Source organism: Sodiomyces alkalinus (genome assembly GCF_003711515.1).
Source record: "Sodiomyces alkalinus F11 unplaced genomic scaffold SODALscaffold_1, whole genome shotgun sequence".
In the NCBI taxonomy this organism is placed as follows: Eukaryota; Fungi; Ascomycota; class Sordariomycetes; order Glomerellales; family Plectosphaerellaceae; genus Sodiomyces; species Sodiomyces alkalinus.
This window is the reverse complement of record NW_021167079.1, coordinates 729,737-755,595: the sequence shown is the minus strand read 5'-3', so window position 1 is coordinate 755,595 and position 25,859 is coordinate 729,737. Positions and strand designations below refer to the sequence as shown.

Below are 25,859 nucleotides of genomic sequence, written 5' to 3'. Positions count from 1 at the left end.
AGTGAACTCCTCCGATAAGAGGGTATCTGGTATAGTATGTTATCAGTCTATGTTTATATCGAAAAGCCCTCTTACAAGGATAACGACCCCTCCTCCGCGTTTACCTCGGACTCGGCATCAAGATCCGACTTCAATTGAGGTCTTGATACTCCTTGATACTCAGCAGACAACGTCCACCGTTACATCCCGCCTCCTCTTCCCCAAATAGAACCACGTTGCGTGACTTCAGTCTTTATCTTAAGATCATATAAGTTTATAAGTGCTGGTCCACTATTGAAACGAAGGCCCCTTGAACTCTGAGAATCAGAACCCATAACTTATCTTTCACCTTCACTCGATAGTATATCTTTAGATCTCTCTCGCCGGCTGCCTACATAACTCTCACAATGGCACCTCGTACCGAGTAAGTCAGTCTGTCTCTACAAAAAAAAAAAAAGAAGAAAAAGAAGAAAAAGAAGAAAAAAACACCCCATAAGGGGCCAGAAGGCCGGCTGACAGAACCCTCAGCTTCCCACCCGTCAGGGCCTGCCTGTTCGACATGGACGGCCTCCTCCTGGACACAGAAGACATCTACACCAAATGCGTCAACGTCATCCTCGACCGCCACGGCAAACCCCAACTCCCCTGGTCCGTCAAAGCCCGCCTACAAGGCCGCCCCGGCCCGGCCGCCAACGCCATCTTCCACAATTGGGCCCAGCTCCCCATCCCGCCGGAACAGTTCACCGCAGACCTGTCCGCCATCCAAGCCGCGCATTTCCCATCCTCACAGCCCCTGCCGGGCGTCGTGCGGCTCCTCGCCGACCTAGGCCGGACCCGGTACTGGGCAGCCAAAAACCAGCAAGACAGCAAAACGACGACGACGACGACGACGACAACAACGACAACAACCGCCACGCAACCGAACCACGTCCACATCGCCCTAGCCACCTCCTCCCACTCCCAAAACTTCCACCTCAAAACCGCCCACCTGACCTCCCTCTTCTCCGTCTTCCCCACCCACCGCCGCGTCCTGGGCGACGACCCCCGCATCCCCGCCGGCCGCGGTAAGCCCCACCCGGACATCTTCCTCCTGGCCCTGCGCACCATCAACGACTCCCTGCCTGCCCACGAACCGCCCATCCGGCCGGACGAGTGCCTCGTCTTCGAGGACTCGGTGCCGGGCGTCGAGGCCGGACGCCGCGCCGGCATGCGCGTCGTCTGGTGTCCCCACCCCATGCTCGCCCGCGAGTACGCCGGGAGGGAGGCCGACGTGCTGGCCGGGCGCATCGGCGAGGCGGGTGACGATGCGGACCCGAATCAGGTGGGGGAGGTGGACGATGGGTGGGCCGAATACCTGCCTTCCCTGGAGGCCTTTTCGTACGAGAAGTATGGGGTTGTGGTGCCGCCTATTGAGGTGGAGACCGAGGAGTGTATGAGGGACCGGGTGGAGGACGCCGAGGTTGTAATCCACGCCAACTAGGGAGGGTAAAAGAAACATGTGTAGAGAGATGGTTGCAGTATTCGCACAAAATTATGGCTTGGCGAGAGCAGAGTGTGATGTGGTGATGGATGGATTGGAAAAACAGAACATGGCGTCGGCCACTTCTTTATTTATCTTCAAAAATGAAAGCCCGACTCAAATGACGACGGCATCGATTACAAGCTCAAAGAATATCCTGCGAGGAAAACGGGTTGGGGCGATTCGGCGGCCCATACCAGTTCTGACACGGTTGGTTCGGTCCTCCCAGTCCGCGGTCGATTATGGGGTCTGCTGCTGTCGTCCTTGCCCTCGTCGCCGCCGCCGCCGTCGTCGTCGTCGCAGTTGCAGTCCACCCCCATACCCGCTCGAGTTCGGCCGTGACGGTCCCCGGGTCCCAGCCGCTCGCCTTGTGAATTCGTTCCAGAATGTCAATGACCTCTTCTTGCTCCCGTGGGTTTGTCAACACGGGTCCGGCCACGGCCATGCACCGGGTGGCCACAGACGCTACGCCCCGGTCCTGGCAGTGTGCCGCGAGCCCACACACCTGTTGGGCATGGTGGAGCTGCAGTACACGCATCTCCTCAGACGCTCTGGCCGGTTCCACGGGGTTCGTCCGGGCCAGAAGACACTGGGCGGTGTGGTAAACGAGGCGGCCAATGACGGCGACGGGGTTTATCAGCCTGGTTCGGGGTCGGTCTGTCGTTAGCGAGACAAGCTACGATCGAAAGCGACAAAAGGGCAAGAACAAAAAGCAAAAGCAAAAGCACAGCAAGGGGAAACCCACCAGATATGGGGGAAGGATGATCTAGGCTCGGACTGCGACGGGTAGAGATAGCCAAACGGGCGCATGGTGCGAGGGCAGCTGGTGTTCCACCTATCGCACAGTCTCTTGAGCTCATGCCACTGACGGAGTCTGTTGGTGACACGGACCTGCTCATCATGCGGATTCCCTTCGGGGAACTTGGGCGTGGCAGCCCGGAAGTTGGCGACCTTGGCGACGATGTAGAAGATGCGTTGGGCCCATTCCTCCTCTTGCCCGGACGCCCCCGTTTCCGCTGTCGCCGCCACCGCGCCATTAAGCTCGCGTTGTGTGTCCGGGAAGGCAGAGAAATCCACACCCACATCCACGTCGAGACCCCAGTGGTCTGGGTCCCATGAGGTCTGCCAATCAAAGGCCAGGCAGCTGAGGACTTCCATGCCGACGTCGAGCCAAAAGCAGGCGGCGCCCATCCCGGTCGAGCGTGCGTCCCAGCCGCATTCCCGTATGAGAGCGCGGGCGCCGGTGATGTGGTTCATACAAACAGCCTGGCCCGGTTTCTCGGACATGATCTCGTAGGCATTGAGCACGACGGCGGTGGTGGCGCATTCGGCCGTGTTCCGGTCCGGGTTCTGCAGGCTGCGGAGCAGCTGGGTGGTGGCGGTGTCGTAGTAGTAGTGCAAGACCTTGTCGTGCTGGACGTCTGGGTGGGTAAGCGCCAGGTGCTTGACGCCGCAGGCCAGCAGGGCGTTGAGGAGCATGGGTGATTTGAGCGAGAGGTAAGGGATCAGGCGGCTGAAGTGCTTCCCCTTGTCGAGGGCGTCCATCCACACGGCTACTTCTTGGACGAAGATTTGCATGTAAAGCATCTCGTCGGCCGAGTTGAGGTGGTCCCGCTCACCGGCCACGGCCTTTTCGCTGGCGGGGGGAGTCATCATGCCGTCCCCGGCGACGTGGCCGTGACGCTGGACGACCCCTCTGCCTCTGAACGTTGGAGGCTGTCCAGTTGACAGCGGGGGTGCTATGGAGGCAGGGTTCGAGGGGCCGCTACTTCGATGAGCATGTTGTTGTGGTTGTTGTGATATTGAGGCGGCCTCCTGTGGGAAGGCAGTGAACTGGTGGTCTTGCAGGGGGTAACCGTAGGGCCCCGTGTGAGATGAGGGCTGCGGTGTGGGAAACGAAGGCTCGTTCTGGGGGGGAGGACAACGCGGCTCGGAAGTGAACATCTGAGACGAGTAGCCGTGCATGGGAGTAATGGCTGGAAGTGGAAGTGAAGGCATGAGAGGAAAGTTGTTGGCAGTGGAGTCCGGTGAAGGGTTGGAATCCGCGGGTTGGTGGTTATACTGTGTGTTGAGGTATGAGGAGGGGTGATGTTGATGTTGCTGCTGCTGCTGCTGCTGCTGCTGTCCGGGACTGGCGTTGACCTGTCGACCACGAGATGTCGAAGCATCTGGATCGGGTGGTAGGTGAGCATACCTCCTCAGACCACCCACGTAACCCGAGGCGATATGCCTAGATTCGTCGCGGAAACGCACTATCACTCAAGGTTAGTGAGCCTCGTCCTATATAATAATGGACAGACTACAGACCACATGCAGACAGACTTAGTCCGAGTTGAACATAGGCATAGGGGGGTCTCTACTCGTAAGGCTTCAACGTACCGGACCAGTCAGCGGATCGGGGAAGCGAAGGCGGCGGTTGGCCGACCTGTAAGTCTATGAAGTTGACTCGCAGCCCGCGCTTGCATTGTCTGTTGCTTTTGAGACAATGTAGACAGTCAGGGAACGCCTCGTCGCATTTAAGATGGCGTTTTCTGCATGTTAGACAACCTGTCCGCACTCGTTTGGATTTGGAGGGAGTAGTGGAGGGAGTGGTGGTGACAGTGGCAGCGGCAGCGGCAGCTTTCTGGGAAGGTGAGGTGCAGCGAAGATCGCGAGTCGGGATCAGAGACATGACGCCGCTGCCGCTGCCTCTGCGGCTGCCCTGCCGATTCGGAATGTGAGAGCTAGGAAGGTTCATGATAGTAAACTGGGCAGTCGGTTGAGGTGAGACTGGCCAAGATATATCACCCCGACGGCCAGAGATGAGAGGCATGCATCAGCCGCGCCAAAGTCGGGGTTGAGCCGATGGTTGAGCTGAGGATATGATCGAGGTGTAAGGATGAGAATGAGTGCCGAGTGGTAGTTCGCGTAGTTCGTGACGGTGCGTAAGTTGTAACAGATTGAATCAAAGTGCAATGCTGATGACGGAGCAGAGTAAATTACGACTTCTGAAGCCTGGTTTTAGTCGGGCCTCATGTCGACGTGGGCTATACAATAGCCTTTTTCTTTCGTTTTCCTTCCCTGTCCATGAGGGTGACGATGGTGATGATGAAGAGTTGAAGAGTTGGAGAGTTGTTGGAGGGAAGGTCCAGTCTAAGGTACTACCTCAGGTACAGTCTACGAGACATGAAGTACAGAGTCCGTACTGTGACCCCTTGTCCATCAAGGTGCTCGGGGCCTGGTTTCTCCGGTCGATCTGATAACCGGAAAGTGCATCCCAGATTGAGATTCCCCTCCTTCTTTTTCCCCTTCCTTTTTTTCCCGCGGCCCCGGAACAATGAGACTCGGAAACTCGGAACTTTAGTCATCAGCAGATCTTCACCGACTTCACCGAAAGCCTCGGCCAAGATTCCATCCCGTACCTTTTCATCTTCACCTTCACCTTCACCTTCACCTTGACCTTTCATCAGCCTCAAAACTCCGCCGCAGAAATCATCACAGCACTTCTTTATAAGAACACTGGCCTTCCCCAGCCAATTGCCTTCTCTTTGCTTCGCAGTTCTTTTCCCCTTCGTCTCGAGCACTCCAATCCGTCACATTTCATGATTTCCCGTACTCCCCGAGCCGCGACACCTCGCGCGCGTGTTTCGTCCTGCTTAACCTCACAGCCCTCATCCTCATTTCCATTTTCATTTTCATTTTCATTGTCATCGCGAATCTCCACTTCAACCTCATCTCTACCAAGGGGCACCATTACCCCCGCCATCCTATCCCGTCAGCCTCCACTCCCATCCCTCACCATGTCTTGTTCCTTGTCTACGACCGCCCCCTCGTCCGCCTGCGCTTCACCATCCTCCCCCCGCCGCTCCCCCCGCGGCTCCTCCCGTCTCACCCACGAAACCCTCCCGTCCTCCTCCATCAAAGTCCTCCGCTCAGTCGACGCCCTCCGCGCCTGGCGCAACCCCCTCCGCCAAGACCACCGCACCGTGGCCCTCGTCCCGACCATGGGCGCCTTACACCAAGGCCACCTCGCCCTGATCCGCGCCGCCGCCGCCGAGTGCCACCACGTCGTCGTCTCCCTCTTCCTCAACCCGGCCCAGTTCGGCCGCAACGAGGACCTCTCCTCCTACCCGTCCACCTGGGACGCCGACGCCGCCCGCCTCGCCACCCTCGACCGCGCCCTCGCCGACGACGCCGCCAACCTGGGCCGCCTCTCCGCCGTCTTCGCCCCCTCCGTCCACGACATGTACCCCGAGGGCTTCCCCGGCCAGGACGTCGCCTCCGACGGCAGCTTCGTCACCATCACCCCGTTGGCCCGCCTCCTCGAGGGCGCCTCCCGCCCCACCTTCTTCCGCGGCGTCGCCACCGTCTGCACCAAGCTCTTCAACGCCGTCCAGCCCGACCGCGTCTACTTTGGCCAGAAGGACGCCCAGCAGGCCGTCCTCATCCGCCGTCTCGTCCGCGACTTCCTCGTCCCCACCCACGTCGTCGTCGTCCCCACCGTGCGCGAACCCGACGGCCTCGCCCTCAGCTCCCGCAACGTCTACCTGGGCCCCCGCCGCAGGAACGTCGCCCCCGTGCTGCACCATGCCCTCCGCGCCGCAGAACGCGCCTATGAAACCCACGCCTCGCGCCACAGGGACGCCATCCTGCGCCCCGCGAGGGACCACGCCTCCTCGGTCCTCGCTGCGCAGACCGCCCTCCCTCCGAGCCAGAGGGCCTTGTTCGAGGTGGATTATCTGTCCCTCTCGGACCCGGACACCATGGAGGAGCTGGAGACGGTCGACCCGACAAGAGGCGCCATCCTCAGCGGCGCCATCAAGATGTTGCCCGCCGAGGATCCCCAGCCGGGAGAGGACCTCGGTCACAGCGGCGGGCCGGCCGTGAGGCTCATCGATAATATCATCCTGAAGCCAGCCACAACCGCATAAACCATAAGAATCAACCAAGCCCATTCGAGATGATAGACATCTTTGTCTTGATATGGATGAGTACCTAAGAGTTGGATGCATTCGCATTATCATAATATAGAGTCTAGACATGTACGGATATTATTACATGACAAAAAATAACATAAACCCAAACCCAAACCCAAACCCAAACCCCCCCCCCCCCCCCCCCCCCCCCCCCTCCCCCCTCTCAAACCGCTATAAATGCGACCGTGGTTCTAGTGACCGCCGCCTCCTCCCTTCCTTCGCCGTCTTCTGGAACTGCTCCGCCTCCTCCCCGCCCAGTCCAGGCGGCGCCGCAACCCCCTTCTTCTTCCCCTTCTTCAAATCCGGCTTCTTGGCCGCCTCGAACAGCGCCCCGCCGAGCTTGTCCGCCAGCCGCAGCACGCGCGTGCTGACCGTCGCGCCGTCGCGCCTGTTCTTGCCCTCGCGCCGGCTCGACGCGATCTTCTCGGTAAAGTCCCACAGCCGGCCCGCCGCCACCAGCGCCCCCGTCTCCGGGTCGCGCGACGGCCGCCAGTCCGCCGCCAGCCTGAGCCGCGGCGGGACCTTGGGGTCTCTGGATCGGACCACTTGGACGATGCCTTCCTCCTCGAACCGCTGGTACGAGTTCTTGAGCGTCTCTTTGTTGACGGATTCGAAGTAGCTGAGGTCGCCTTGGTGGTAGAGAGTTTTGCCGAGCTGGAAAGAAATTAGTATTATTGTTCGTGAAGAGGCGGATGCTGCTGTCCAGGAGAAAAGAAAAAGAAAAAGAAAAAGAAAAAGAAAAAAACTCACCAGTTGCGCGGTGCTCTGGGCCTTGGCCACCTCAATCCAAATATCTCCCGTCTCGCCCAGCGGCGGCGCAAGTCCCACCAGAGACACGGCAGCGAGCCAGCTAGCCTCGATAAAAGGCCAAATCAAAAAGCAATAAAAGTCGTAATTCTCCCGTCCAGCCGCCCGTTCGTGGGGCGACAACCCAATCTTCACCACGTTGCCGTCCGCGTCCCGTTCCGCGTAGATGACCTTGTCCTCCTCCAGACCCCGCAGGCTCTTGGCCATGTTCGCCTCCAGGCCTTCGCTGGGGAATATGAACTCCCCGCGGAAGAGCGACGAGAGGAACCGGATCTGGTCCGTCAGCTCCCCCGGGGCGATGTCCTGTATGGCCGGCCCGCCGCCCTGCTTGACCTTGGTGTACATGGCGGCGCTGACGAGGGCCTCGGAGATGAACAGGTGGATGGTCATGTTGCGGTAGAACGACAGCTGGAACCGGTCGACGGCGTAGTAGGTCGGCTCCGGCAGGCCCGTCACCACGCCGACCAGGTCCCTGCCCAGGACCTCCAGCCCGCGCTCGACAATCTCCGACAGCGGCGTGTTGCTCGCGTGGGCCACGCGGCCCCCCTTGGCGCGGACCCGGTCGGTGAGCCACTGCACGCGCCGCTCCAGCTCGGCTTTGCCCACGCCGCGTCCGCGCAGCGTGAGGAGGACCGTGCCGATCAGCGCGGTGGGCATGACGACCGAGACGGCATTGATGTCCGCCAGGACCTGGTACCCGAGCGTCCGCAAGAGCCGGTGGCGCAGCGCCAGGTTCCCCGGGTCCTTGACGTCGAGGCTCAGGCCCTGGGGCGGGTTCCGGGAGATGCGGGTCATCTGGCCGTCGATAAAGCTCCGCAGACTCCACGGCTCGTGGAAACGGACGTCGACCCTCCCGAGACGAAGAGAGAGGACGGACGAGCCGCCGGTCAAAAAGTCGGCCAGGTTCTCCTTCTTTTTGGGCACGCCGAGCAGCTCGGTGACGTAGCCTTCCGTCTCGATGACCTTGTCGTACTGCGTGCTGACGGGGCAGATGATGCAGTCGTCGGTGCGGCCCGCGAGGACGCTGTCGAGGACGAACTTGAGGATGCCGAACTTGGGCGGCAGGAGCTTGCCCGTCCGGGACCGCGTCCCCTCGATGAAGCAGTCAAAGTTGAAGCCCTGCTGGAGCAGGGTGTCGATGTACACCTGCACGACGGTGGTGTAGAGGACGTCGTCGCCGAAGGACCTCCGGATCCACATGGCGCCGGCGTGCTGCAAGAAGGCGCCCACGACGGGGAAGTTGAGGTTGTCGCCCGCGACGAAGACGGGCAGGCTCAGGCCCAGGCGGTAGCAGATGAGCTGGAGGGAGACGTAGTCGGCGTGCGAGCGGTGGCAGGGGAGGAAGACGATGCTCTGCTTCTTGCGCTGGGCCTCCTCGGCGACCTTGCGCAGGCGCAGCACCTCCTCGCTAGAGACGTGGATGCCCTGGTGGTAGGCGCGCAGCAGGAGCTGGCTCGTGATGTAGTAGGCGCAGCGGATGAAGGTCTTGCTCTCGAACTTGCATATCATGTCGTCCGCCATCTTGGCCGCCAGTTCTTGGACGCCCGACTCGATGGCGGTGCGACGCTGGGCGCGCTTGACGAGGTAGTCTTTGTCCTTCCTGTCGAAAAAGCCTTCGTTTGTTTCCACGGCGATGCGCTTGTCGGCGAGTTCGGCGATTTTGTCGAGTAACAGCGGGGACGAGAGGACGGTCTCTTTCATGTGGTCGGTGAACCCGGGATAGAAGATGGGCTGGCCGATGAAGTTGTCGTAGGCGCGCCAGCCCGTGCCCGAGACGTAGAGCGAGACATCGCGAAGGAACCTGTGAAGCAGGATTGAAGGTCAGTCAAATGGCGTGTGCAAGAGAAGGAGCAGGGGCTAGAAGTAAGTTAGTAGCACTACAGTAGCTGGACAGACGCACTGGAGAGGTTCGGAACGGAAGCGAGCCATGTTCTTCATGAGAGGCTCCTCCTTGTCCTTTGACGGGGGTTCGAGGTAGCCGCTTGGCTGAAGGGTGATCTGATCGCCGAGGATCTGAAGATCCGGCGCCGTCTTGCTGGTCTGGGTCTGGTCGCTGTGTTCGGTCATTTTCGGGGAACGCGCCTCGCGCAGGTTGGACTGGACTGGACTTTCGAACTGGGTTTCATTCAATTGGTGATCGGTGTCGGTGTCGGTGTCGGTGTCGGTCTATGGCCTGCCCGTCCCCGTCTTCTGGCGCAAGGGAGAGGTGGAGGGGTACAGACGCAGACAACAGACCACAGACCACAGCCAGGAGACATCGGGAGATGCCAGTTGGCCGTCAATTGCCGACGCCCCGCTTCGGTGAGCCGAGCTCGCAGTGACGTCGGAGATTTTCCGTACTGTGTGGGTAAGTTGATGTACTGTTTTCCCTTCTAAGGTACCTTATGTAAGCCAGTTGCTTGTACTCCGTATAGATGCCTCGTTACTCATACGGCGGTACAGAGTACGGAATAGGTGAGGTAGGTACCTACGTCCCTGCATCATTCCCATTCAATTCCAATTTCCCCCCCAACACCAACAACGATCTCTCTCACCACAAACACAAACACGAACACAAACACAAATTCCCCTCTCAAACATGGCGCAGCCGCCGTCAACCACAAAATCTCTCCTCGCCCGGGCCCACTCCCCCGACTCCGCCTCCCGCATCTTCGACGACAAAATCCAATACCGCTCCTTCTACCTCCGCCCTTCCTCCCCCCCTCCGCCCGACGCCCGCGAAGCCCGCCGCAAAGCCCGCAGAGACCGCGCCCTCACCCGCTCCAAGCAGAAGCCCGCGCCCCTCTCCGCCCGCGCCCGCCGCCGCCTTGGCCTGTACGACCTGCCCCGAGACCGCCAGCGCTACGCCCTCTACGAGCCCCTCCTCGGCCTCTGGCAGGGCTACGTCCGCGAGCTGCTCGGCAACGAGCTCTACACGGGAGGCCAGGCCGCCGCCGCCAAGCTGAGCGCCGGCGAAATGCACGGCGCCGAGGTCGAGGTCGTTCGCAGCTCGTGCCCCAGCCGCGTCGGCATCCGCGGTATTGTCGTCAAGGATGCACGCTTCGTCTTCGAGATTGTCACCCCGCGGGACCGCGTCAAGGTTGTGCCCAAGGAGGGGACCATGTTTCGGGTCGAGGTGCTATTGGAGGATCCTCCCGAGTTGCGCGGGGAGGGGCAGAACCAGGGACAGCAGGGACGAGAAGGACAGGAGCAGAAGATGCCCGAGTCTGCGGTACCAGGCGACGATGCGACCACGACGAGGACATCCCGCCCGCGGAAATTCGTCTTTGAGATTCTGGGGGACCAGTTCCTCCATCGAGGCGCTGATCGAGCGAACAAGAAATTCAAGACGCATTTCTTGAAGAACGTGTGAAAGGACTAGAGTTGTAATCACCGACTTGCTTGGCGAGAGAGCGAGAGACTTGGTGCGCTCATCTGTGCCCTTTGACGACTCGTTCTCCTCCTTGAGAACATCCCAGCCAGCGCTCCTCCCTGCAACACCCGTACCACAACCGGCTATAAGACCACTACTTCACATGAGATGGTGAGTTTTCTCTCTCTCTCTCTCTCTCACTCTCTCTCTCCCCCCCCTCCCTGATCTCCCTTGTCTCCATGGAGCCATTCTCCTGACAATTCATAACGCGCCTCATCAGCGAATCGCCAGCATACTATCTACCCGACAACCAGGCTCAAAAATTCCTGGTCAAACCCATTCACGCCGCACCATGAAACGGCCGAGGCGCCCCGGGGTTGATCTGCGGAACTTGCCTCCGCCAAGGCATTGGAAATCCACCCGAAATGAGACGCCTGCCCAGGAAGAACGGCAGGTGCCCTCTTCGATGAGACGGAGATAATTGTTCAGGGTTCGGATATGTATGAGGAAGGACACAACCAATAACACCAGCAATCAAATGAAGGACGGGATGATATCCGGTATGTCGCTGTCCTTGTCGTCCGGAGGCTTGGATCTAGGTTCCTGCTTTATTGTTGGCCTACGCGGGTTGTCACGCTCCCTGCGCTTTTTGAACCTTGTAAATATGTCTTCATCTTCGTCTTCGCCATCCTCATCGTCGTCTTCACCATCGGCATTTATGTTCCGGGGGATAGGAAGTGGTTGCGTGACAGCGGGTTGGGCCGCCGTAGAGGGGGTTCTCGTCAGGCTGGATGCCGAACTTGACTCTGTCTTGACCAGTGTTGGGTTGCCTTTTGTTTTGTTGGTTTTGGAAGATGTCGAGGTGAATGGCAACGATGACCTGACTGGCGTTGAGGGAGGGGGTCTCGCGGCGGCAAACGTCCCGGCGGCAGAGGCCCCGGCGACTCGGCCCGTAGCAGAGGATGTGACCTGACTAGAAGAAATGCGTAAAACTGACTGATCAAGATCGTCGTCGTCGTCGTCGTCGTCGTCATCGTCGTCGTCGTCATCGTCGTCTTCGTCTTCTGTAACCACGTCCTCCTTTTTCACGGCTCGCTTCGTCCCTCGACAGGGAGAACGCTCCATCCTCCTGAAGGGCACCGGGTAAGCTGCCGACCGGCGTGCAGACGACGATCTGATGCCAGGATTCCTCGGGGCATTCCTCGCAAAAGCCATAAGCGACACCTCCCTCCTCCGAGGACTCTCCATAAGCCCCTGAAGAGAGGTCCCTCGCCAAGGGACGTCCTCTTCGTTGTCGTCTTCATCATCGGTCACACCCGCGTCCAAGCCAGCATCTGCCTTGGCCCTTTTCAGGGCCTCCCGCTGCATCTTCCTCCGCAGGACCTCCTCTTGCCGCTTCCGTGCCAGCTCGGTCAGGGAACCGACGACGGGACGAGAGATGTTGGCGATGGTGTCGGCGTTTTGCGAACTGGCGTGGTTCTTGAGACGCTGGTACTCGGCGGCATGGAGGTGAGCGGTGAACTTGCCCGCGATGACGAAGAACTCGTCCTCGACCATGCGATATTGGTCGTCGTTCTCGAGTCCTTCTATCATGAAGCTACAAAGCTGTTAGCAGTTCCCGACGCGACGCCGTGGCGTTTCTTTGCCAAGTGTTCTGATAGTACCGACCTCTCAGCGAGGGGTTCCGGGGGTGGAGAGGTAGAAGGAGACCGACCTAGGAGTGGTGTGAGTGGCAAACCAGCCCAGATTTTCTTCAGTCTTCAGGTTTCACTTCTGTGGTCACTTACTTCGCCCTAGGGAGGCTATCTTGTTCCTCGCAGATCTTGGTACGCCAGAGTCCCTTCGTGTTCGAGGGACTACGGGCGTTCGGGTCCGACTTCTGGATGATGCATTCGCGATGGCGGACAGCTCCGGGGTGAATGGTGAAGGGGGAACGGTTGGGCTTTTAGCGGGCGGTTCACTCTTGACTATTGCTGTTGTATCCAACAGCCAAGGGAGACGTCTGGGCATGATAGTACCAGTGAAGGAGGCAAGCGCCAAGAGGTTTATATGTTTACACGTAGATGGTCAGGATAAAGTATAGCGAGTTAAGAATTATGTAGCGTACCTATGTACTTACACCTCGGTGAGAGTTCAAGCACCTCCCGAGCGTATGGCTTATGTAAGCCTACATGCATTTGATACTCGTCACGTTTCTGGAGCTGACTAAGGCTTCTCAACTCTGCAACCTCTTGACTGTCTCGTGACTTTCAGTGCACTCACATCGCCATGATCCCGTCCATCACCACCATCACCACCATCACCACACCATCACCTTATAACGCGACAGATACCAGGAAATGATGAACACCAACATGTCAGATTCTCGAGGCCCTATGGTACTCATGAGTCCATACAAGCCAAGCCGCCTTTGGCAGGCAAAAGACCAAACGTCAAGTCAGTAATAACGACACCCTAGGACGCCCCAACTTTGATGATATAAATTCCCCAGACTCAACAACACAGGCATGACGGTCATCGGTCATCTCATCTCATCTGAACAGCTTCCTCTCCTCCAAAAGGCCCATGTAGAGTACGCATATGCGGATCACAGACCAAACAGATCAACAGACGCCTCATGGTCAACCACAACACCAGATCCCAAAGAGCAAACAAAATACATCCCCAGACCAAACACAAATCACCGTCCCAGACTGCTCCCCACACTACTGCCGATACTGCTCATCTTCTCGCTCACCTTGCTCGACACCTTGTCCCCCCACCCGCCCATCCACTTGGGCGTCTTGAGCCGCATGCGCATCCGCCCCTCGACCGCCATGTTGACCACGTTGATGACCGCAAACGCCGTGCTGCCCAGGGCGCGGAACAGCGCCAGCGACGCCACCGACCAGAGGATGAACCGCAGGTAGTAGTTCTCGCCGATGCCCGTCTGCGAGTACGCCTCCGACACCGCCATGGCCAGGATGCCGTTGGCGATCATCCAGCTGACCACCACGTACGTCCGCACGCTGCGGTAGTAGTCCTCCTGCATCTGCGCCTCGCTGGCCGAGGGAGCCGCCACCTCGACCCGGTCGCGCAGGTTCCGCAGCGCCTCGTCGTACCCCGAGTCGATGTCCAGCTGCTCCGACGGGATCTCCAGCTCCACCGTCGACGACCCCTGCCGGCCCACCGCGCCGCCCAGGTCCGTCCTCATCACGTTGTCGCCCTTGGTGCCCCACGTCACGTCGTGCGTGTTGCAGAACGCGTACACCTGCAGCGTGCAGATGCTGAACGGCAGCAGCATGAAGTACTGCGCCGACGACGTGATCAGGTGCCACGGCTCCAGGTACATCAGCGACATGACGATGTACAGCCCGACCGTCGACAGCACCGACACGATCAGGTTCGTGAACACGTTGTTGCCCATCGCCACGTCGGCGTCGCCCCTGGTCAGCTGCCACACCACGATCCACACCGTCGCGAACGACGTGTAGATCATGATGACCGTGAAGATGATCATCGACGTCAGATACAGCCGGCTCGCGCCCTGCGGCCGGTTGCCCAGCGACAGGATGAACTGCGTGGCGATGAGCAGCGCGCACGCGTACCGCAGGATCGTGAAGATGTGCTGTCCGATGCCGTGTCCGAAGGGGTCGATGCGCGGGTCGGCGAGACCGCCCGCCACGAAGTAGAAGGTCAGGTAAAAATTGGCGAGCGAGAAGAAGGTGAAGAGCACCTGCAGGAACTGGTAGAAAAACTCGACGTGGAGGAGAAACTTGCGCCACAGCGTGTGATCCGTCACCCAGATCTGCTTGAAGTGGACAAGCGAGTAGACGGCCGCGAAGAAGGCTCCGTTGAGCCAGCGACGACGTTGCGAGATGAACTCGGGGACAGAGTCTGTCTGCGTTAGTGGACGAATCCCAAAAAATGAAAGGGAAAAAGGACAGAGACAAAGGAGAGAGAAACACTCACCAGGCACGTCCGTCTCGCCCGTACATCCCTTGACATACTTCAACACCCACCTGTCCCCCCTCTTGGCCACCAGCTCCCAGCACAGGATACGATCCTCGGCGAGGTACATGTTGGCAGTAAAAACATCCGCATGCTGCCCATGCAGCGTCTCTCCCTTGAAGTACTGGCTCAACGGACCGTGGCCCGTCTCGTCATTCTGCAGCGCGTGGAACCGGTACGCGCTCAGCGCCCCCGGCAACACGGTGATGTACCCAAACACCGACTCCAGCGGCTTGTCGAGGATGTTCGACATCTTGTACTCAAAGTTCTGCGACGCCACCAGCGGGTTCAGGAGGTTCTTCCCGCAATTGTGGACCACCGTGCGATCTGCGAGTTGATAGAAGCCCCCTGAGACCTCGATGGTGCGGTATTCGCCCTCGCCGGCCTCCTCGACGTCGAAGGCCCGTACGTCGCGGTCGTGTCGTATAAGCGAGGATAGATCCAGCCGCTTGCGGGGGAGCAGGAGGTGATGCTGAAACTTCTCCGTCCCCTTACCCATGTAGAATCGCCATGTGGGCTCACGATGCCCGGGCTCAAGGTACTCTTCCACGTCCGAGCAATGGATCCCGCAGGAGGTAGCCAACTTGTGGGCGTCCTCTACGATCTTCTTGTGCTGGTAGGTAGTCTGTGCGAAGCCGTATACCGCCGTGCGAGCCTGTAGCCATCCGTCGGATTCCACGAGGCCTGCGAGAACAGCTAGCCGTGTATCCTCGTTGGCGTTCATGTAGCAGTCGGGAATGCCACGGGCCTTGTCACCGAGCAGGCCAAGGTCTTCCAAGCCTGCGCGGACAGGATTCCAGGTCTCGTTCGGTTTGCTAGTGGCGGAATCGATGCTGAAAATGAAGCAGTCCTTCATACCCGTAGTCGTCCGGCCGTGGGTGCTGGTGGTCGAGCCCGCTGCCGCCGTCTGGAGGCACTCGGCAACATGCAAGGGTGCAGCTCCCTCCGGCCTAGTACTGTTCAGGCGGTCGACGTATGCCTGGACGTAGACTTTGAGCTCCAGGTCCGTGGTGCCGATGTCGGTATTTTTCCCCATCCCATCACCGAGCCAGAACCCGAGCCAGTAAGGGTCGATAGGGACAGAGGCTTGCGGCCCTTGGTACGGCTGGAACCTCAGAGGGGCCCGATATAGGCTCAGCTTCCTGTTCTCCTGGGGCGTGGAAGCCGTGCAAGACGCCAGATACTCATTCATCGTCATCGTGAATAGCTCCATATCCTTGACGGCACAGGGGTCGACAATTCGAGACTGATCCCCAGCCAGCAGCTCATGAGCGAGCTTGGCTTGCTCTCTTGTCTTGAACTCGATACTGACTGGCCGAATCCCCTTGCAGTTCGGATTTTGGCACGTCCTGTTGCCATGGCGCTTGGAGAGCTGGTCCCGAACGGCCTGAAACGTCCCCATATGGTCGTCTTCAACGACCGCAGACTTATGGGATGAGGCCTGGGACGCTTTGAGGGGAGACGAGGGCGCAGGCTCGGGAGTCTGGCGATATGTCGCATCCGAGGCGCGAGTGGGCGACGAAAGGGTGATAGATCCAAGCTTCCTGTTGCGGTAGGCGTCGAGGTCGATGATGATATCGTCAGAGTCTCGCTCCTCCTTCTTGAGCTCCGTCCGCTCGCAGCGCGTATACCACATGACACCGAGACCTTGGGAATGGAGGCAGGGCTTCACGCTGTGAGCCACCAGTGTCATGATATGGTCCGGTGTACAGGTAAAGGACATCTTGTTCGAGGCGTTCCACTCCGTGTATATGACCTTCTTCATATGGGACGAGGTCTGAATGGCCCCAGCAGCCAGGCATTGCACGGGGTTGTCCTGGTGGTCGAAGAGCCGGTCCCCTACAGCGATGTCTCGGATGGCCTTGGGGCCTTGGGCAGTGCGGACGATCGTGTCCGGATCCAGGCATTTTCCTTTCATCGCCTTGATCTCGCCGCAGGCGCCCGCCACGTTCGAGTCGGTGTCGAAGGCCTTCCACAGGTGGTACAGCGACGTGGTGCCGGGCCGCGTGCCGACGTCGAGCAGGATGCACACGTTGGGGTTGAGGGCCTTGCCAAAGGCGTTGAAGAACCAGCGGTGCGAGTTGAGCTTGCGCTGGTTCTTCTCCTTGAGGCAGAAGATGATCTGGCACGGGACGATGCCCTTCTCGGCGCCCTTGAACTTGAGGTCCGAGTCCAGCGACACCTGCGTCGTGTACTCGTACACGTGCGCCTGCACCGCCTTCTGGTTGACGTAGTTCTTCGCGATGCCGTCCTGGTACACGCCCATGGCCGCCAGCGCGTCCAGCGTGCGCGGGTGGATCTTCTCGCGGCCGTCCGACACGATGCACACCACAATCTTCTGCCAGCCCAGCTCGCCCCACGTGCGCGACTTGGTGCGGCTGCAGAAGTGGCTGATGTTCTTCATCACCGCGTACATGGTGCGCGTGAAGTTGACCTCGTCCTCGTTGTACATGGTGACGCAGATGAAAAGCTCCGTCTCGCGCGCCGTGCGCCCGATGCTTTGTCTGAGCTTGTACCCGCGGTCGACGAAGTCGTCGGGGTCGCAGGTGACGGCCGTGTACCGCATGTGCGTGAACTCGACCTCGTCGCGCCGGGGCAGGAAGCTGTAGAGAATGGTCGGGATCTTGCACTCGAGCACCAGCTCGCCGTTGATCAGCTGCACTTCTCTCCTCGACATCTGCGGCGCCCTGACGCCACGGCGCTCCTGCTTGCCGTCCGGCGCTGGGCCGTAGTGCTGGTGGACCTTCTCCCCGGCCTCCTCGGGCTCGCCCCCGTCGCCCAGGGTGTCCTGGGACTGGTACGAGTGTCTCATGGGCCGGCTGTCCCCAAGGTCGGTTTCGGGACCAAAGACGTCGTCCGGGTCGTTATCCAGGGGGATGGAAACCGTGACGTCGTCGGCGAAGGTAGTGTTCGAATGGCGAGCTCCGGGGTTGGAAAATAGCGGGGCCGGAGGGAGAGGTCGCCTCGGGCTACCTCCGTATCGCGATGACGGGGTCCCCGGTCTAGGACTCCCGTTGATGTCGGACGGCTCGTATATGCTGGCTGCAGGGGGTGGGCGTCCGTAGTCGCTGGACATGCGGCTCCATGGGCGCGGCGGTGATCCGGCGGTACCTCGACCCTGGAAAGGAACATAAGTAGAGTCTGGAGGGGGGATGCTCGGCGGATCGGTGATTCCCGAGTGCCGGTCCGAGAAGCGAGAGTGATCCGACATGATGGACGGCTGGTACGATCGGCGGTGGCCGGAATATTCCCTATTGAGATGAGATGATAAGCTTGCGTCTCCCTCTTCGGTGCCTGCATCAGCGACTGCTGTTCTTGTGAGTGGGCAGCTGGTGGACTTCTTCTGCAGGTTACTTTTCCTTGCAGAAGGGCCTTCCGGGATGGTGGGCAGGCCGTCTCTCGGCTCTGCAACCCGATCATGGTCAGAAAGCCGGGTGTACTTCCTCTGCAACTTGACAGTGGAAGTCCGGGCTTGTTTCTTCAACGGAGACTCGGCTTTCACCGGAGAGGACTGCGGTTCAGACGAACATCTGCTGAGACCTGCCGCCCTGGAAGGCATTGGCCGTGGACCGAGGACCTGCCTACCAGCCGATGGCAAGTGGGCTGCCTCCTCCTGTCTCTTGAGGGTTTCAAAATGCTCTGGCGTCGAGATGGATGGACTTCCTTCCTTCTTGACTGCCAGAGGCTGAGGGTAGGGACTTGCCGAGTAGGGTGCTCGTGCTCCGCCACCATCTGCGACTGACACAGATGATTGCGGAACATTCTGCGCCGCTGCTGCGGGTGACGGGGAAGAAGTGATGCTGTGAGAGTGAGACTGAGACTGAGACTTGGGGACATACGGTCGATTGTCCAAATGATCCTCCTCCACCGAAGTTAACAATCGAATGGCAGCCGGGTTGGACGATTGGCCGTTTGGTGTAGAGTCGTTGTGGTCGTGGTCGTCATAGGCGGGGAGGTGGTATTCGGGATAACGAGACGGGGTGCTTGGCCGGTCCATGATGGGCCGCGTTGTGGTGTTATGTATGGATTGGTGTCTCTGTTTTGGTCCGGCAAACAGAAGGGAGAGGAATGTGGAACGTTGGGCAACGTCGTTGAGGTGGAACAAGATAACAAGATCGTAGGCGGTGCTACGTACGGCTTGCGCCGCAGTATCCTGACTCACAGGGTTTCCTGGTATCACTGCGCGAGGGATATCGTAGGGATAACGTCGATTGAGGTGCGTATGGATATGAGGAGGTCTCTCAGGAATGTGTAGTTGAGGAGAATGGAGCTAGTGAAGTGGAAGTGGGATGAATGGATGAGCGTGGAAAAAGTTGTTTGCAAGGTAATGGCGTTGGGAGAGGTGGGAGCTGGGAGCTGGGTGCTCGAGGAAGCAAGTACGTACTGTTTTGCTTATTCGTGTGTTGACCCGGCAACCATGGAGCTTGGGCCACCCAGCTGTTTCACGAATCTGTCACTTCCCTTTAAAGTGGAGATTTGCGGGAACCAAGTCGGACCGGCGCTTAAGGTCAGTAACCTGGTAAAAGTAGGTACCTAAGGTACCTTACTCGGCACGAACATATCGCCCTATCACGCGCTCATTACGGGGCTAGGTGAAGGACACATCACCGAAACACACCGAGGAGGCCCTTCGATGTCTGGGTAAGGAGGTGGGCACCAAGGGATGAATGTAATGCCAACGCACTACCATCCATGCGATTATTAACTCTATATTCTGTGTATTCGCAAGGGAATTAATGAGCATCCTGCTTCTTTCAATTCCATCATGGCCACAACATATATCCATACCCATCCAAAGTACGCCCAGCTTGCAAGTCACATCTTCCAAAGTTCACGCCACCGCCTCTCATCCGTCCTCAACGGCCCGTCAAACCGTCCGAACCGAGCCGGTCGGCCCTCGTTCGCCTCAGGGAGGCAGATCCACTCCCTCACGCAATCGGGCGTCTCCTCCTTGAGGTGGCTGATGCACACGAGCGCCTGATCCGGCGACAAGCCCGTCGCCCGAACCTCCCCTTGCTTGGCCACCTCGCTATCCACAACCTTGCCGGCCGCGTCGTGCGTCTTCTCCTCCCCGCGGACCAGGAACAGCATGCACTTGTCGCGGACTTTCTCGTCCATGCCGCCAAAGGCCTCGTCCAGGACCACCACGTCCGGATGCTTGATGATGGCCCGCAGGAACAGCGCCACCCGCTGCGCGCTGAAGGAGAGCCGTCCGAAAAGATGATCGTCCGCCCACCGGAGCGAATCTGCCCAATCGTCCGCACCTCTCCTTCCCACGGCGACTCTTTCGTCGTGGTGGTAATTCGGGTTCAGCTCGGGTGCGAACCAGCGCAGCGCGGCCTCCACCTTGGCGCGGGCGGCGTCATCCAGTTTCGGCACGCCCTTGAACGTGTCGGCCCACGCGTTCTCGAGCACCTGCCGCACCGACAAGTAGGTCGGCATGTGTTGGTGCACTTCCGGGCTGGAATGGCCGATCCGCCTCTGGACGTCCCAGAACGTGAGCGGCCGCTGGCCCGAGCCGGGTTCCGGGAGCCTGCTCCTGCCGAACAGCCTGATGGGCAGCGAGTAGGTCTGGGGGTGGTCGGAGCAGAGAAGCGATACCAGCGTCGTCTTTCCCGACCCGTTCGGCCCGAAGCAGCCCCACCGTTCTCCCCTGCGGACGGTCCAGACGAGGCCGGTCTTGGGCGCCGGCCCTGACGGGGTGTCCTGTGTCCAGTTGCCCAGCGCAATCTTGTCCCCGTATCGGACCTGGACGCCGTCCATCTCCACCAGAGCTTCACCTTCGGCTTCGCGACCGGGAAGGTCCCGCGTCCCTGCCATCTCTTCGACGGTATGCTGCTGCCTGGCCCCTTCCTCGCTGCCCAGCGCTTCGCCAGCTACGCCCTCGCTCGTAAGCACCCTCCCCATCTCCGCCAGCGCGCGAACCGGCAGCTTCTCGTCCTCCGCCAGAGCCCCCCTCCACACACCGGTCGCGTACTTGCGCAGCCCCTCCATCACGACGTCCTTCTCCCCCATGGATCCCACCTGGCAGTCGCTCCGCAGGTACACCAGGTGCGTGATCCACTCCGGGATCGGATCCTGCGGGCGGGCCGCCAGCACCAGTCTCGGCGCAGCCCGTTCCGCCATGGACCGCAGGAGCTCGCTCAGCGACGCCACCGTCGGCGGGTCGAGACCCATGAACGGCTCGTCGAGCAGCAGCACCTCCGGGGTCCTCAGCAACGCCCTCGCGATCCGCGCCCTGCGGCCCTGGCCGTTGCTGAGGAACGCGACGGGCAGGTCGAGCAGCGGGCCGAGGCGCAGGTCCGACACGACCCTGTCCAGGAGGCCCGGAGGCAGCTCGTGCTCGACTTCGGCCGGGGATTGGAGGGGGTTCAGGTCCGTGTTGCCTAGTAAAAAGTCGCGGAGCGAAAAGTCGGTGTCCTCGCGGAGAGACTCGTACCGCGCGGCGAGGTAGGCGCTCGTAGCCGGTCCGGAGAGGCCGCCGACCTGCTCGCCGTCGAATCCGACATAGCGAATGGCCTGGGACGGGGTGCGGAGGCGGTCGGGTACTTGGTCGGTAGAGAGATAGGGCCATGAGCGGGCGTGAGGTGGGATGGAAAGGTGTTGGCCACGGAGGGCCTGGAGGAATGTCGTTTTGCCCGACAGGGAGGGGCCGATGATGCACCAACGGCGGGGTGATTCCGTAGAGTTGGAAGGGATCTCAATGTTCAGATCTTTAAAGAACGGTGGATTCGGGTGAGAGGACGCCGAGTTGGGATGGTGGCGGTAGAAAGTCCCGTTGACGATCCGGAGAATGGGAGGGATCGGGGGCCTGGATGGAGGACGCATTGTGGGCAATCGGTCCTCCCAAAGGGCGGCAACACTAGGTTAGTTGCTCTGAGAGTTATTTCGAGTCCATTGCGAGTTTCCGGAAGGAATGGATGGATGGATGCGTTGAGAATGCGTTGAGAAGGGTGGGTGTGAAAGCTGTAATTAATGAATTAATGAAAATGAATTTATTTTATGTATTATTACCAAGTACTCGTAAATCCGGGGAAAGCTACAACAGTTGGGTAGCTCCGATTTCGGCTTCGGCTCCACGATGGATATGTACTCCGTCAGCAGCCCTGTCGCGTGTTGCCCCCGGAACGCGGCAGCTAAATCCCGGGAAACCTTATGTAATCGGCCCAAGCCAAGGCATCAGAATCGCGACGCAAGCTTCCAACAGCTCCCACTCCCTACCAGGTACGCAAGTCGGTTCCTCAGCCTTGTCGTTACCAGCAACCAAACCCAACGCTTCACAAAGTCTCCCATTACCATCACCCACATCGAATAGTCTGACCTTTCTTTCTGTCCGAGAATCCGTCCAAGTCTTTTCAAGTCTTTTACTCAGAAAACACTTCGCCAAACATGGCTGTACGTCACTTTCGCACGAACCTCGTCTCCCACTCCTCCTTCCCATCATCATGAGCACTTAACACACATCTAATGCACAACCAAAACAGATGCGAATCGTCCCCGGGAGCGCAAACCCCGCAACCTTCACAGCAGGCAACGCCGCCCCCTCGGTGCCAGGCCTCCACGACACCCTCCGCACCGGCCTCGGCCCCTCCCCCCTCTCCTCCTCCCTCCACCACAGCAGCAGCAGCAGCACCAACAACACCAACTCCGCCAGCGCGACGACGCCCTCCGCCGAGCTGACCAGCGCCCACCCCCTCGAAGCCCGCCTCAAGAACTGGGAAGCCACGCAGGAGGCCCTGCGCATGGAGACCCTCCGCCGGACCTACGGCGCCGCCGAGCCCATCCGCCGTCAGATGGAGCTCAAGATCACCCGCAACGGCGTCTGGCGCCCCGCCGCCCTCGGAGGCGGCTCCCACGCCATGTCGCACCACGAGGAGATCTTGCGCGGCCGCGACGACAGCATCACGTGGGAGGACGTCTTCACCGGCGACGAGGCCGGCTGCGCTGGGGCCGGCAATGCTGCGCTGACGGGCATGCATGAGGAGATGGAGCGGAAGCTGCGGATGTAAAAGCTTCACCAATGAGAATGTGGTGGGGTGTAATTCTTCTGTCGAGGAAACGATGGGACGGGTAAAGGACAGGCAACACGAGAGGGTGGCTAAGGCGGAGGTGACATGGCGGTTGAGGCTCCTCGCCAGGAAATGTCACATGAGACCATAAGAAACCACAATCGGCCAACGCTGACCGTCCATTAGCCGCCTAGCCACGGACTTTGCCTGCTTGTTGCTAAACTCGAAATACTCATGGCTTAACCGGTTATGCTCTTTATCCACAGGCATTGATACTGGGCTCAAGACGACTAGAACCTACTAGAACCTATGCACGATATAAAGGGAGCCTACTGTGCATCGTACCAAGAAGAAAGAAACAGCAGCAGTGAGGGGAACAATACAAATCGTAAATGACGGATCAGCAGACCCGAGCGTAGCAATGAGAAATAAAAGATAACGCCGCCCCCGAGCCCATCCGTATGTCCCTCTGTGCCTCTCGTCCCAAGCCCAACCCCCGAAAGGTATTCCATCCGCGGCAGCTTCGGCAGCTTCGGCAGCTTCGGAGTGATGTAAAATAACCCAAACTTGAAACCCCTGCACGGCGGAAACGGACGCAAAATGTCCGCTGGGAAATGAACCAATGAACCTAGTCGTTGGGCATACCTGATAGCAGTCAGGAATACCTAGGTTGTTTTCGAGAGGTCTGCTCCCAGTTTCTCCTTCAGCATTGACCTTCGATGCCAGCCAATCCATGTAAATCCATGTAGTCCAACAATATCCCCCAAGGTAGGAAAAGAGAAAAGAGAAAGAGTGACAAGGGGCCGCCGGGATGGGCGCCCGGATGCTTTGCAATGTGTGGAGGGGGCAAAAGAAAAGAAATGACCAGAGAAAAAAGAGAATACGAATAAAAAGAAAAGAAAAAATCCCCAACCCGCAAGAGAGCAACGACCTCATGAAGGAGAAACTACGCCGATGCGCCATCTGGCCTGTAAAGCCGACCATAAAACAAAGAAGCGGGCCCAAAGAAAGGGCGAAGGGGCGGCTTGGGCCAGATCATAGAATTATACAGCAGCCGCTCCCTTGGCTCCGATTGCGTCCGGCTCCCGATGCAGACTTATTGCCTCCCTTGGGCTCCTCTTCGTCGATAGTATCGGCGGGACGGACGGTCATGTGCACGACATTGGCGGCGTCGGCGCTGAAGTGGTATTCTGGGAGGGAGGGAAAGTGTCAGCACTCTACAGCATTGCCTTGAAAGGAACACGAACCGCTCGTTCTTCCAGTTGGAAGAGAAATAAATGAGGGAAGTGTAGGAGAAGAGCAGAGGAAAGAAAGGGGGAAAGAGGAAGAAAGAAAGAGGGAAAAAAAGAGGGAAAAAAAAAGAGGGAAAAAAAAAGAGGGGAAAAAAAAGAGGGGAAAAAAAAGAACATACTATTCAGCGGCTCCTTGTCGTCTAACAACTTTCCAAAGTGGATGAGTCGGATACTGCTCGGGCTCGCGGGCTTGGGATCCCACTCCTCCCTCCATTCCCGCAAAATCAGCTCCTTGAGGGTGTACACGCTGATGGTGAAAGGGTCGTTCCTGCCATCAGCCGTCTTGCCGGGCACGTTGACGTTGCGTTTCGCGAGGTACCGCTCATCGATGCGGTAAGGATGGCGGGCGCCGGTGGTGAGCAGCAGGGTGATGTTGCATACGAGCACGTCGGACGGCTGGACGCTCTGGACATGCTCGACCGAGGGTCCGATGGCCATAGACTCGGGCGTATCGGTCTTGGTGGGCGGTCGGGGCACAGCAGCAGCAGCGGCAGTTTCTTCATCGGCGGTCGTCGCCCTCTCTTTGCCCTTATCGGTAGGTTCAATCACGTCTTCGCCGCCCCCTGGGGGTGAGGAGGATGAAGCGCCCGGCTTTGTCGTGTCGAGGGGGGGTATCGTCGTGGGACCCGCATCGTGCGTCGTTGTCGTCGTCGTTGTCGTTGTCGGCGGTGAGGACGAGACGGGTGGGTCGGCGCTCGGGGCGGTAGCGGTCGGTTGGGAAAGTTGGGTCATGGGGACGGCGTCGCCTAGTTGGCCGTGGCGGTTATTTCCTTCGGGGGGTGGTGAGGAAGCTTGACCGCCGCTTATTTCGGTTGTGCGACAATCCGAGTCGGTCATGACGGTTGCGCCGACTCCGATTTTGAGGCCGCAAGATACCCCTTGGGAGGCACGAGAGAAGCGGGAAACCGGAGGGCGCTGGGTCGTTCGGATATGCGGGATTCGTCAGGCGTCGACGAAGGAGTAGCCCCCGCGTGATCAATGACGATGACGGTGGTGACAGTGACGATGGAGGATGGGAAAACAAAAGGAAAAGGAAAAGGAAAATAAAAGAAAAAAGAAAAAGAAAAGACGAAAGGGACGACTTGGTTTCGGAACCTACGGCCTTCCGCGGGTGGCAAGGATTCGATTGGCGACTGTTGCTGGCCGTGGCCGTTTTGGAATGAACCCAGTCAAAGTCACCGCATATGACGGCAACGACGGGTACCTTATGCAAGAGAAAAAGAACAAACCCCCGCCTGTAACGAGGCTGTCGAAACGAACGAAAAGGTCAAAAGGAGATGGAAAACGGTACGTCAAGGGGAGATGACCAGTGGTGATGATGCATCCAAGATGCCAACCTGGGGAAGTTGGTTCAGTGGTCAGTGGTTCGAAACGTCCTTCCCGTTGTTGGTTGGCCCGGGATACAGCACTGGGCGGGGGTTAAGTTAAGTACCTTACGATGTACATGCATACCTTGGTGTACCTTGAGGATTTGGCGTACAACGTAGATGGGCTTGGACTTGAACTGGGTCGAGACAGCAGCGACCTGGAGCAAGCTGTGAGGGTGGGACACGGCTGCTTGAAGTGGGGAGGCAATACTCGGATGCAGTAACGACCGTACCTGTACAGCGACAAAGTGCGAAGTACCAAGTACGGGGAACTCTCACCAGATCTCTCTAAGGTACCTTTATGCAGGACAGACAGGTTCTATGTACTTCACTATACTTCATACTTCCCGCATAGCTCCATAATCTGTACCTGTCATCTTTTCGCTACGTCCACTCTATTGCCAATGCTCTGATGACCGCAAACATCAATGATGGAAATCACCAATGTCTCTCTTTCCACCTTATGTACCCTAACATTTTATTTTATTTTATTGTATTTTATTTTATTTTATTTTATTTTATTTTATTTTATTTTATTTTATTTTATTTTATTTTATTTTATTTTATTTTATTTTATTTTATTTTATTT

At 58.8% G+C, this 25,859-nt stretch overlaps 11 protein-coding genes across 11 annotated transcripts; 4 read left to right on the top strand and 7 right to left on the bottom strand.

Annotated features, from left to right (window-relative positions):
• The first annotated feature begins 161 nt into the window (after nt 1-161).
• On the top strand, nt 162-1,675 carry SODALDRAFT_326075 (HAD-like protein). Its single transcript, XM_028610077.1, has 2 exons — nt 162-403; nt 508-1,675. Exons 1-2 carry the CDS (start codon nt 387-389, stop codon nt 1,457-1,459), a joined length of 969 nt encoding a protein of 322 aa, XP_028469697.1. The 5' UTR covers nt 162-386; the 3' UTR covers nt 1,460-1,675.
• Nucleotides 1,644-4,235, bottom strand: SODALDRAFT_335846 (hypothetical protein; the record flags this gene model as incomplete). Its single annotated transcript, XM_028612547.1, has 3 exons — nt 1,644-2,139; nt 2,244-3,750; nt 3,878-4,235. 3 exons carry the CDS (start codon nt 4,233-4,235, stop codon nt 1,644-1,646), a joined length of 2,361 nt encoding a protein of 786 aa, XP_028469696.1.
• A 690-nt stretch (nt 4,236-4,925) lies between these two features.
• Nucleotides 4,926-6,566, top strand: SODALDRAFT_326071 (pantoate-beta-alanine ligase-like protein). The gene has a single exon (XM_028610076.1). The coding sequence runs from the start codon at nt 5,278-5,280 to the stop codon at nt 6,406-6,408; it is 1,131 nt and encodes a 376-aa protein (XP_028469695.1). The 5' UTR covers nt 4,926-5,277; the 3' UTR covers nt 6,409-6,566.
• Nucleotides 6,567-6,624: 58 nt separating this feature from the next.
• Nucleotides 6,625-9,451, bottom strand: SODALDRAFT_286797 (acyltransferase; the record flags this gene model as incomplete). Its single annotated transcript, XM_028608556.1, has 3 exons — nt 9,161-9,451; nt 7,204-9,061; nt 6,625-7,107 (listed from the first exon to the last, which is right to left on the bottom strand). The coding sequence occupies exons 1-3, from the start codon at nt 9,325-9,327 to the stop codon at nt 6,625-6,627; spliced, it is 2,508 nt and encodes an 835-aa protein (XP_028469694.1). The 5' UTR covers nt 9,328-9,451.
• A 199-nt stretch (nt 9,452-9,650) lies between these two features.
• Nucleotides 9,651-10,879, top strand: SODALDRAFT_2436 (RNase P/MRP, p29 subunit). Its single transcript, XM_028607384.1, has one exon. It carries the CDS (start codon nt 9,839-9,841, stop codon nt 10,610-10,612), a length of 774 nt encoding a protein of 257 aa, XP_028469693.1. The 5' UTR covers nt 9,651-9,838; the 3' UTR covers nt 10,613-10,879.
• SODALDRAFT_2445 (hypothetical protein) lies at nt 10,880-12,957 on the bottom strand. Its single transcript, XM_028607389.1, has 3 exons — nt 12,400-12,957; nt 12,281-12,326; nt 10,880-12,209 (listed from the first exon to the last, which is right to left on the bottom strand). Exons 1-3 carry the CDS (start codon nt 12,620-12,622, stop codon nt 11,147-11,149), a joined length of 1,332 nt encoding a protein of 443 aa, XP_028469692.1. The 5' UTR covers nt 12,623-12,957; the 3' UTR covers nt 10,880-11,146.
• A 148-nt stretch (nt 12,958-13,105) lies between these two features.
• On the bottom strand, nt 13,106-18,908 carry SODALDRAFT_374292 (hypothetical protein). Its single transcript, XM_028614664.1, has 3 exons — nt 18,442-18,908; nt 14,564-17,853; nt 13,106-14,488 (listed from the first exon to the last, which is right to left on the bottom strand). Exons 1-3 carry the CDS (start codon nt 18,597-18,599, stop codon nt 13,293-13,295), a joined length of 4,644 nt encoding a protein of 1,547 aa, XP_028469691.1. The 5' UTR covers nt 18,600-18,908; the 3' UTR covers nt 13,106-13,292.
• A 345-nt stretch (nt 18,909-19,253) lies between these two features.
• Nucleotides 19,254-21,562, bottom strand: SODALDRAFT_326066 (ABC transporter). The gene has a single exon (XM_028610075.1). It carries the CDS (start codon nt 21,428-21,430, stop codon nt 19,418-19,420), a length of 2,013 nt encoding a protein of 670 aa, XP_028469690.1. The 5' UTR covers nt 21,431-21,562; the 3' UTR covers nt 19,254-19,417.
• Nucleotides 21,563-21,819: 257 nt separating this feature from the next.
• SODALDRAFT_326065 (UMP1-domain-containing protein) lies at nt 21,820-23,066 on the top strand. Its single transcript, XM_028610074.1, has one exon. The coding sequence runs from the start codon at nt 22,087-22,089 to the stop codon at nt 22,609-22,611; it is 525 nt and encodes a 174-aa protein (XP_028469689.1). The 5' UTR covers nt 21,820-22,086; the 3' UTR covers nt 22,612-23,066.
• SODALDRAFT_2413 (hypothetical protein) lies at nt 22,748-23,712 on the bottom strand. The gene has a single exon (XM_028607369.1). It carries the CDS (start codon nt 23,593-23,595, stop codon nt 22,912-22,914), a length of 684 nt encoding a protein of 227 aa, XP_028469688.1. The 5' UTR covers nt 23,596-23,712; the 3' UTR covers nt 22,748-22,911.
• Nucleotides 23,647-24,740, bottom strand: SODALDRAFT_318686 (hypothetical protein; the record flags this gene model as incomplete). The annotated part of the gene is made up of 2 exons (XM_028609391.1): nt 23,647-23,801; nt 24,023-24,740. 2 exons carry the CDS (start codon nt 24,738-24,740, stop codon nt 23,647-23,649), a joined length of 873 nt encoding a protein of 290 aa, XP_028469687.1.
• Between the last annotated feature and the right edge of the window lie 1,119 nt (nt 24,741-25,859).

Excerpts from the sequence above, each read along its gene's own strand:
- SODALDRAFT_326065 (XM_028610074.1), top strand. The coding sequence starts at position 22,087 with ATGCGAATCGTCCCCGGGAGCGCAAACCCCGCAACCTTCACAGCAGGC.
- SODALDRAFT_2445 (XM_028607389.1), bottom strand. The coding sequence starts at position 12,622 with ATGCCCAGACGTCTCCCTTGGCTGTTGGATACAACAGCAATAGTCAAG. Across the intron at positions 12,327-12,399 it reads GATAGCCTCCCTAGGGCGAA|GTCGGTCTCCTTCTACCTCT; the intron begins GTAAGTGACCAC and ends CACCACTCCTAG. Across the intron at positions 12,210-12,280 it reads CCGGAACCCCTCGCTGAGAG|CTTCATGATAGAAGGACTCG; the intron begins GTCGGTACTATC and ends ACAGCTTTGTAG.
- SODALDRAFT_2436 (XM_028607384.1), top strand. The coding sequence starts at position 9,839 with ATGGCGCAGCCGCCGTCAACCACAAAATCTCTCCTCGCCCGGGCCCAC.
- SODALDRAFT_326071 (XM_028610076.1), top strand. The coding sequence starts at position 5,278 with ATGTCTTGTTCCTTGTCTACGACCGCCCCCTCGTCCGCCTGCGCTTCA.
- SODALDRAFT_2413 (XM_028607369.1), bottom strand. The coding sequence starts at position 23,595 with ATGGTCGGCTTTACAGGCCAGATGGCGCATCGGCGTAGTTTCTCCTTC.
- SODALDRAFT_326066 (XM_028610075.1), bottom strand. The coding sequence starts at position 21,430 with ATGCGTCCTCCATCCAGGCCCCCGATCCCTCCCATTCTCCGGATCGTC.
- SODALDRAFT_374292 (XM_028614664.1), bottom strand. The coding sequence starts at position 18,599 with ATGGACCGGCCAAGCACCCCGTCTCGTTATCCCGAATACCACCTCCCC. Across the intron at positions 17,854-18,441 it reads GATCATTTGGACAATCGACC|GGAATATTCCGGCCACCGCC; the intron begins GTATGTCCCCAA and ends TCATCTCAATAG. Across the intron at positions 14,489-14,563 it reads GGGCGAGACGGACGTGCCTG|ACTCTGTCCCCGAGTTCATC; the intron begins GTGAGTGTTTCT and ends TAACGCAGACAG.